Raw genomic sequence first — 8,854 nt, 5'->3', positions numbered from 1 at the left:
TTTTTTGGAGACGGAGTCTCGCTCTGTCGCCCGGCTGGACTGCAGTGGCCGGATCTCAGCTCACTGCAAGCTCCGCCTCCCGGATTTAGGCCATTCTCCTGCCTCAGCCTCCCGAGTAGCTGGGACTACAGGCGCCAGCCACCTAGCCCGGCTAGCTTTTTGTATTTTTTTTTAGTAGAGATGGGGTTTCACCGTGTTAGCCAGGATAGTCTCGAACTCCTGACCTCGTGATCCGCCCGTCTCGGCCTCCCAAAGTGCTGGGATTACAGGCTTGAGCCACCGCGCCCGGCCAACTATTCCTAATTTCAAACACAGGATATTTACTCTCAAACCCTTGTCCTCCAGCACTGGCAGCCTGTAGATGTCTTTGACCCTCCTAATTTCAGAATCTGGTTTTAAGCATTGCAGTTGGTGCTTTCCTTCTAGACCACACACTTCCACTCAGCTTGGTTGGATGTGAGTACTTTCCTCACTCCACTGGTCTCTGCCTTCAAATCTCAGAGTCCAGGACTAGGCTGCTCTGTTTTAGGGACCTGACTTTCTCAGAAATAGTAAGAAAATCGTAATTGCATCTCATATTTGCTGCTTATATTTATCAAGTTCCGACAGCAACTGATTACCTTCAGGAGAGCTATACTCCACAAACAGGGGAGAATCTTGTTTCTGAAGCCCTCCAAGGAATGCAATGTTACCTTGGCACTCTATTTTTTTTTTTTTTCATGCAACAATGTCTTTTGTTATGTCTGTGGTTTTAAAATTATTTCTTGAATCTCTCCATACACAGGCAAAAATAAGTGTGCTATTTAACATACTGGAACTTGCCTAACTTAATCATTGCCTAGAGAAGGGAAAATTATCCCCAAAACGTGGTTAACCAGGAGGCCGGTGTATCTGCTGACCTCCAGGAACATGGAGATGAACTTGATAGACAGACTGTCCACCATCTGAACCTTTATTCACCACCATTCCATAACCCTTATTCAGGCCCAAATCAGCAGCAAATTTCTTGCCAACAATCATTAAGTGTCCAAGAAGACTTTCGTCATCATCTGCTGCAGAAATCTGGGATACATGTTTCTTGGGTATCACCAGAAAATGTGTTGGTGCTTGAGGGGAAATGTCGTGGAAAGCAAGGCACCAGTCATCCTCAAAAATGATTTTGGCTGGGATTTCCTTGCAGATATCTTCCCGAAGATCGTGTTGCCACCAGGCCGAGTGACCTGAGCCTTGGCGATCTCACCTGCCATCTCAGCCTCTCTCCCACGCAGCAGCCAGGGTAGAGGCTCGGAGGGAGGGCGGAACCCATGGATTCTATTTTCTTTATTAAGAAAGTAATCCTTTCTGCTCCTACCAATCCCGTAGATGTCTGTCCTTATTTTCTGCCTGCAGAAAAGGTGGGTATCATCACAGAATCTTTAGTTTCTCAATTCACTTGTAATTTTTTGGAGAGATTTATAGGCCTTGAGGTTTGTGGGATTGTTGTTAGAGCAGATTTTTTTTAGCTATATTGGTGTATAATTGACAAATAGAAATTATACATATTTAAGGTGTACTGTGGCTGACTGCCACAACTAGTACTTGAGACCGTGATTACAGCAGTTACTACTGTTACCACTTGAAACTGTCATTATGACTGAACAAAGGGACGAATATAGAAATGAAAACTTAAGACAAAAGAAACTGTTTTAAGGAAAGGCAACATGGAGAAGAGGAGAGCTCCCTGCTTCTGGTGAGCAAAGGCAGCCCCCCAAACTTCTCAGCCCTTGATATTTACTGGGTAACAAGAACAAGGAGAAGGAGGTCATGATTGGTCAGCTGCTTAATTGATCACAGGTTCATATTGTTACTGACAGGCTTCAATTGTGCCTAATCATAAGAAACATTTGTGCGGCCTCCAACAGTGCACAACTTGATGTGTTGATATATGGGTACATTGTGAAATGATCACAATCAAGCCGGTTACCGTATCCATCACCTCGCATAGTTGCTGTGGGAGTAGAGGGAGGTGAGAGCTTTTAAGATCTACCCTCTTGGCAAATTTCAAGTATGTGGTATTACTATCTATAGTCACCATGTACATCAGATCTCCAGGACTTTCTCATCTTGTATAACTGAACCTTTGTATCCTTTGACCAAATGTCCCCATTCTCCCATCCCCTACTCCAGCCCAGCCCCTGGCAACTACCCTCTACTTTCTGCTTCTATGAGTTTGACTGTTTTAGATTCCACATACAAGTGCAATCATGCAGTATTTTTCTTTCTGTGTCTGCAATGTTTTGACTTAGCATAATGTCATGTTTTGACTTAGCATAATGTCATGTTTTGACTTAGCATAATGTCCTCCAAGTTCATCCATGTTGTCACAAATAGTAGAATTTTCTTCTTTGTCAGGGCTGAATAGTATTCCATTACATATATTTATGTACACATGACATTTTCTTTATTCATCTGTTAGTGGACACAGGTTCTTTCCGTTTCTAGGCTATTGTGAATAATGCTGCAATGAACGTGGGAGTACAGATGCTTCTTTGAGATACTGATTTCCTTTCCTTTGGATATATGGGAGTTGCTGAGTCATATGGCAGTTCTGATTTTACCTTTTGAGGAACTTTTGTACTGTTTTGTAATGACTATACCGGTTTATATTCCCACCCACAGTGCACAAGGGTTCCCTTTTCTCTGCATTCTCGCCAACATTTATCTCATCTTTTTATTTATTTATTATTTTGAGACATAATCTCACTCTGTCAACCAGGATGGAGTGCAGTGGTGGCTTCCCAGCTCTCTGCAGCCTCCACCTCCCAGGCCTGAGTGATCCTCCTGTCTCAGCCTCCCAAGTATCTGGGACTACAGGCATGCACCACCGTGCCTGGGTAATTTTTGTGTTTTTTATAGAGACAGGGTCTCCCCATGTTGCCAGGCTGGTCTCGAACTGCTGGGCTCAAGCATTCTGCCCGTCTTGGTCGCCCACAGTGCTGGGATTGTAAGCATGAGCCCTCGCACCTGGCTATTTCTTGCTTTTTTGATGATAGCCATCCTAATAGGTATGAGGTGATATTGCATTATGATTTTGATTTGTATTTTCCTGATGATTAATGATGTTGAGGCCCTAGAAAAAGTACTTTTAATGATATTGGCTTCCCTCTTGCTTTGGGTGGTTCCATTTAGCCTAGGTCAAAATCACATTGTAGACCAGATGTTTGGTGTCCCTGCCCTGCAGTCCCTAAACTTGGACTGTCCTGGGACAGACCCCACTTGGTAATGGATCCTAAACTTTACTTTGGCCCAGTTTATAACTTTTCTCCCATAGTGACGAGTTCATAGGGAAGATATGTCATAGGAAAATTGGTTTTATAATGTGATGCCAGGAAGAAAAGTTTGTCCTTGGCCAAAAAGTATTTATTGACCTGAAAAGGGAAGAATAGCAGAGAGCACTTCCCCATCATCTTTCACGTTTGTCGGGTTTGTCATGAGAAGCCCTCACTCCTTTGCCACCTCTCCCTTCCCTGTGCCTCTTGTCTACTTTCGATTCTCCTCTGCCATCTCCCCTGTAATCTATCTGATGGAGCCAGTGTGGGCACTCCACAGTCCAAATGGAAGCTCAGTCCCTCCAGGTTAGCAGTGTGGCTGACACCTAACAGTCTGGGAAGTGGGAGAAATTCTAGAACCCAAGTCTATTACCGACCCCTGACTTCCCACTTCCCATAAGCGTTCCACACCCAGCGGGTGATAAGGATGGGATCAGGGGATGCCCCCAAGCTGTTATTAGCAGCCTCTGGCAGACAGGAGGGCAAAGAGCTGGAGAAGAACGCTGGACATGGGATGGGCTGGCAGAGCTGGCCAGACAGAACCCTGGGCGGACAGAGAGTTGGGAACAAGCCAGCCAGGAGAGGTGGCAGAGAGGCGCCAGTTACTCTCCCAGGTGAGTTAACGCTCCAGTGTTTCCAGATCTTCGAGTCACTTCATCTTTATCCAGCACCCACCCCTCACCTTCCAAATCCTGAAGAAGAGAGATGGACAGCTGGAGGGCTTCCATGCAGATCTGGCTCTACACATAGGTTTGAGAGCATACTCAGCAGTTTCTCATCCAGGTCCAGGTGATATTTATAGAGGGACCAGTGATATGGAGATGGAAGCCTACTACTGGTGACTAAGGAGGGGGACAATGCCACTGGCTCAGCAGAGGGAATTCCCTGTGGGGCTGTCCCTCAGGTCCTCATCCCAACCCCCACCCCCACACTGCACTCACACCTGCTTCGACCCCAAGCAGATCAGATGTGGCAGTGGGGGATCATGTGACGGAGAGGGGGCTATAAATAGCTGGAGGTGGGCATGCTGCCCCAGACGCCTTGGGGACAGCAAGAGCAGAGGCTTAAGGAGCTACACTGGGGGAAGGACAGGGGCAAGCAGGCCAAGGCCTGGCCGGGGCTCGGGGGGAGGGAACATGGAGCAATCCCGGTCACAGCAGCGTGGGGGTGAACAAAGCTGGTGGGGGAGTGACCCCAGTACCAGTATATGCCCTTTGAACACTGCACCAGCTACGGACTGCCCTCTGAGAACGGGGGTCTCCAGCACAGGCTCCGGAAGGATGCAGGCCCCCGCCACAACGTCCACCCCACACAGGTAAAGTGCTATAAGGGGAGAGGGGAGCCATGGATGAGGGGAGACAGTGGTGCCAGGGACTGGTGAAAATTAGGAATTGGGTGAAAAGAGGGAGCAGTGTCACATTTTTTTAACTTAAAAAACAAGTACATGGTAATATGTTCAAAATATGAAAATCTTTCAAAGTCTGGGCTCACCTAAATATGCACTTAGAGAGATATGCATGCACTTTCATACAACCTTTACCAACAGAGAACCCAAATCTTATGGGGAAACAGCAGAACCTCACATGCACGAATAGCTCGTGCTTACATAACCTACGTGGAGTGGATTGCGTAGGAGCCCACACTGCAGTGTGCTGGGAGCTGTCTCCTACACCCTCACCCCCAGGCAGACACTGCCAGATTTCTGCCTCTGTGACCCTCTGCAGAATACACAAACACATGAATCTTTCTGTGAAAGGCAGAAGAAAGGAATTGGGCAAGTGTAGAAAACAGACTGAATTGCATATCAGTGATCAAATATCTACCAACGTCAAAATGAGCAGAGATGTAATCAAGCTTTTAGGTGGCAAGATGATCAAGTGAAAACCTATTAAGTGTTAGGCACCTGAAAAGTGCAGAGATGTGATCCCAGCAACAGAAGCATGCAGACTAATTAGGAGTGTCTAGGGATGAGCAGCCTCCTGCTGTGGGATTGGTGGGATATGACCACCAAGGAAAGAGGGAATGGGGATGGGCACAACTAAAGGAAAGGTTGTGAAATTGTCATGGAAAAAGATAGGTCATGGCTAATAAGTAAGTGTGCCTCTCCCTCCAAAGAATGCAGAGAACAACAGAGGATAGAATTTGTCCAGCGGACAGTTGGCCCGAACTTTCTCTTTTTTTTTTTGAGATGGAGTATCACTCTGTCTCCCAGGCTGGAGTGCAGTGGTGCTATCTGGGCTCACTGCAACCTCTGCCTCCTGGGTTCAAGCAACTCTCTTTCCTCAGCCTCCTGAGTAGCTGGGATTACAGGTACCCGCCACCATGCCTGGCAAATTTTTGTACTTTTAGTAGAGACAGGTTTTTGCCATGCTGGCCAGGCTGGTCTCGAACTCCTGACCTCAGGTAATTCACTCGCCTTGGCCTCCCAAAGTGCTGGAATTACAGCTGTGAGCCACTGTGCCCCGTCTGGTCATAACTTAAAATACTTTTTTTTAATTAATTAATTTTTTTTAAATAGGGAGCCTATAGTTCCTTTAGGTTTACAGCTGGGAAGCTGAGGCATGAGCTGTGCAGGGGATCTCAACATTGGGGGTCAAAAGGATCTGCTTTCAGTCCCTGACCAACCCCCAGGAGTATTTGCAAAGGCAGCACCAGGGACCCAGTAGGGAACAGGGACATACAGGCCAGTGTAGGCTGGTATCGAGCGTTGGGAAGGTTTCCTGGAGATAGTGGGGTCTGACTAGGCCTTTGAACACCATTTGGGATCAGTAGGGGGAAGACCCCTCCCCCTGGCCCTGTGCTCTCACTGATGTACGTGGTCATATCTGGGTGGGATGACAACTTGAGTAACAGTGCCATTATGGCACTTCCTGGTGACAGTGAGGAGACTGGCCAGGTGAGCATGAAGCCTCGTGTTGGGAAGCTATGGTTAGTTTGGGGAGTAAAATTGAGCTGTTTTCTACAGGTCTCAAAAGCAAACAAGAGTTTGGATTAGTGTTTCTTTGTTTAATTTTTATTATGGAGAATTCAGACTTACACAAAAACAAAATGGTACAGTGAAGCCCCAAGAACCACCCCCCCCAGTTATCAATATTTTGTCACTATTGTTCCATCTATTCTCCCCTTCCCCACCCTCACCCCTCTACACACCGTGGAATACTTTTTTTTGTTGTTGTTGTTGTTTTCTCTGAGGCGGAGTTTCGCTCTTGTTGCCCAGGCTGGAGTTGCAATGGCGCGATCTCAGCTCACCGCAACCTCCGCCTCCCGGGTTCAAGCGATTCTCCTGCCTCCGCCTCCCGAGTAGCTGGGATTACAGGCATGCGCCACCATGCCTGGCTAATTTTTGTATTTTTAGTAGAGACGGGGTTTCTCCATGTTGGTCAGGCTGATCTCGAACTCCTGACCTCAGGTGACCTGCCCGCCTCAGGCTCCTAAAGTGCTGGGATTATAGGCGTGAGCCACCGAGCCTGGCTTGCACGGTGGAATACTTTTTAACAAATCCCAGACATTGTATCACTTGTAGACTTGAGTTTTGACTTCTCCCTTGCCCTCCCCTCGCCCTGCCCTGGTGTGGTGGTTAGCATGGGACCAGCTAGAACAGATCTGGCCCTTGAAGTGTTTTCTCAGCGCAGGTGTGATGATATGAAGCAACCGCCTTCCTCGTCTCCACCGGCCTGGGGCCTCGAGGAGCTGAGACAGCCTCAGCTGTCTGACTTCCACTGGGAAGTATCTTCTCTCTCTGGGTCCCAGGTAGGGTTTGGAAGGAAACACTGCCTTCCTCGGTCACTAACCCAGAAGACAAACAGCCATGAGCAGGGTAATTCATGTGTGTGCCTGTTCAGGACTGTGGCGTAAAATGCTGCTCATATTGTGAAATCAGATCTCTTCTACTCAGGCTCTCCCAGAATCCAGCAACATGGCCTGGACTGACCCTGGCCCCAGAGGACGGTTAGTGTAGTGGGAGTGGGGCAGGCTAAAAGCAGTTTGAGCTGTTCCATACCCCACACAGACACACATGCTTTGCCTGGGGATGGCAGTGGAGGGCCACCAGATCTGAGGGAGCTGCTCTGCCCCCTTCACATGTAGGGCAGGTGGGGGTCTAATTATCTGGCTGTAGGAAGAAGTAGATTGACCTGCCTTTTCAAGCTAGTTCCTGTGTATGCATACAAGCGCTGGGAGATGAGGTAGATGGGCTTGAAGCTTGATAGAGGACCTGAGGCATCTCAGGTAAGGCTAGACACACCAAGGCAAAGTGCAACCAAGACTGCCCTGATAGCCCAGTCTGTTCTCGCCGTTCATATTAGGAGGAAAGTTAATGCAGGTGGTCTGGGGAAATTGTGGGACATACAGAAAGCACAGTGACACAAAACACCTGAATGATATGGGCTGCCAGGTTCAGCACAGTCCTGTACCTCTGCTTCAAAGCAGAAACTGGCCTCCTTGATAAAGGTTACCTTGGATCAAGGTGAGTACAGGTTGGAGAATGGGTGGAGAGAAGGTAGGATGAATGGACAAGGGAAAGGGTGGGAATTGTGGAAATGGAGGGTTGAGAGTAGAGGGCAGGGATGACCACAAAGTCACCCTGCCTGCAGTCAACTCCCAGAATTCAAAAAAGCTGTTGCTCTTTTCTTCTGTGAGTCTGTCTGCTGCCCTCTGTCTATTACTTTTTTTTACTCTTCAACAAGGCAGACACTGATCATTCTCTCTCTGTCTAGATTTATGGCCATCACAAAGAACAATTCTCAGACAGGGAGCGGGACATAGGGATGCCCAAGAAGACGGGCTCCAGTTCTACCGTGGACAGCAAGGATGAGGATCACTATTCTAAATGTCAAGGTGATGGGGACTGAGGAATAAATAAATCTGGAGTAGAAAGAGGTATAGGGATTAGGAGAATAACTTGGGCATCCCATTGCACATACGTACTCTTTTCCCTGCTACAAAAACTCTACTCTTTTTTTTTTTTTTAAGAGACAGGGTCTCACTCTGTCATTCAGACTGAAGTGCAGTGGAGTGACCATAGCTAACTGCAGCCTAGAACTCCTGGGCTCAAGTGATCCTCCTGCCTCAGCCTCTCCAGTAACTAAAACTATAGGCACATGCCACCATGCCCAGGTAATTTTAAAACTTTTTTTGTTGAGATGCTGAGGCTGGTCTTGAACTCCTGGCATCAAGCAATCCTCCCGCCTTAGCCTCCCAAAGTCCTGGGATTAGAGGTGTGAGCCACCATGCTTGGCCCCTCTAAGTATTAAGGAAAACGCACCTCTCTCCACCTCCTTTGCACTTTGCCTATTCCCTGTTATTCCTCCCACAACTTCAAGAAATGAGTTTTAGAAAGGAATTCAAGTATTCATGGGGAATTGGACTTTGGTGCCTTTTGCCGGGGCCAGAGCAGCGATCAGCAGAGGGGTAATGAGAAACTCAGTGCGTAAACTGTATGGACCCTGAGGACCCAAAGCTTCCCCTCCCATCTTGGGTCTAGCACCCAAAGTAGTGACTGGTTAGCTGTTCTCTCTCTCTCTCTCTCTCTCTCTCTCTCTCTCTAT

General features: G+C 47.7%; 1 protein-coding gene and 1 pseudogene across 1 annotated transcript in view; one reads left to right on the top strand and one right to left on the bottom strand.

Moving 5' to 3' along the window:
- Nucleotides 1–870: 870 nt before the first annotated feature.
- Nucleotides 871–1,247, bottom strand: LOC108544241 (histidine triad nucleotide-binding protein 1 pseudogene; annotated as a pseudogene).
- A 3,154-nt stretch (nucleotides 1,248–4,401) lies between these two features.
- CLCN1 (chloride voltage-gated channel 1) overlaps nucleotides 4,402–8,854 on the top strand; it is a 39,619-nt gene continuing 35,166 nt past the window's right edge. The window contains 3 exon segments of the mRNA XM_017895278.1: nucleotides 4,402–4,502; nucleotides 4,505–4,623; nucleotides 8,024–8,144. Coding sequence (XP_017750767.1) covers nucleotides 4,445–4,502; nucleotides 4,505–4,623; nucleotides 8,024–8,144 — 298 coding nt within the window. The 5' untranslated portion in view covers nucleotides 4,402–4,444.

The sequence above is a fragment of the Rhinopithecus bieti genome, unplaced genomic scaffold (genome assembly GCF_001698545.2).
Source record: "Rhinopithecus bieti isolate Rb0 unplaced genomic scaffold, ASM169854v2 scaffold_26569, whole genome shotgun sequence".
NCBI lineage: Eukaryota > Metazoa > Chordata > Mammalia > Primates > Cercopithecidae > Rhinopithecus > Rhinopithecus bieti.
This window is presented reverse-complemented; position numbering and strand designations above follow the sequence as displayed.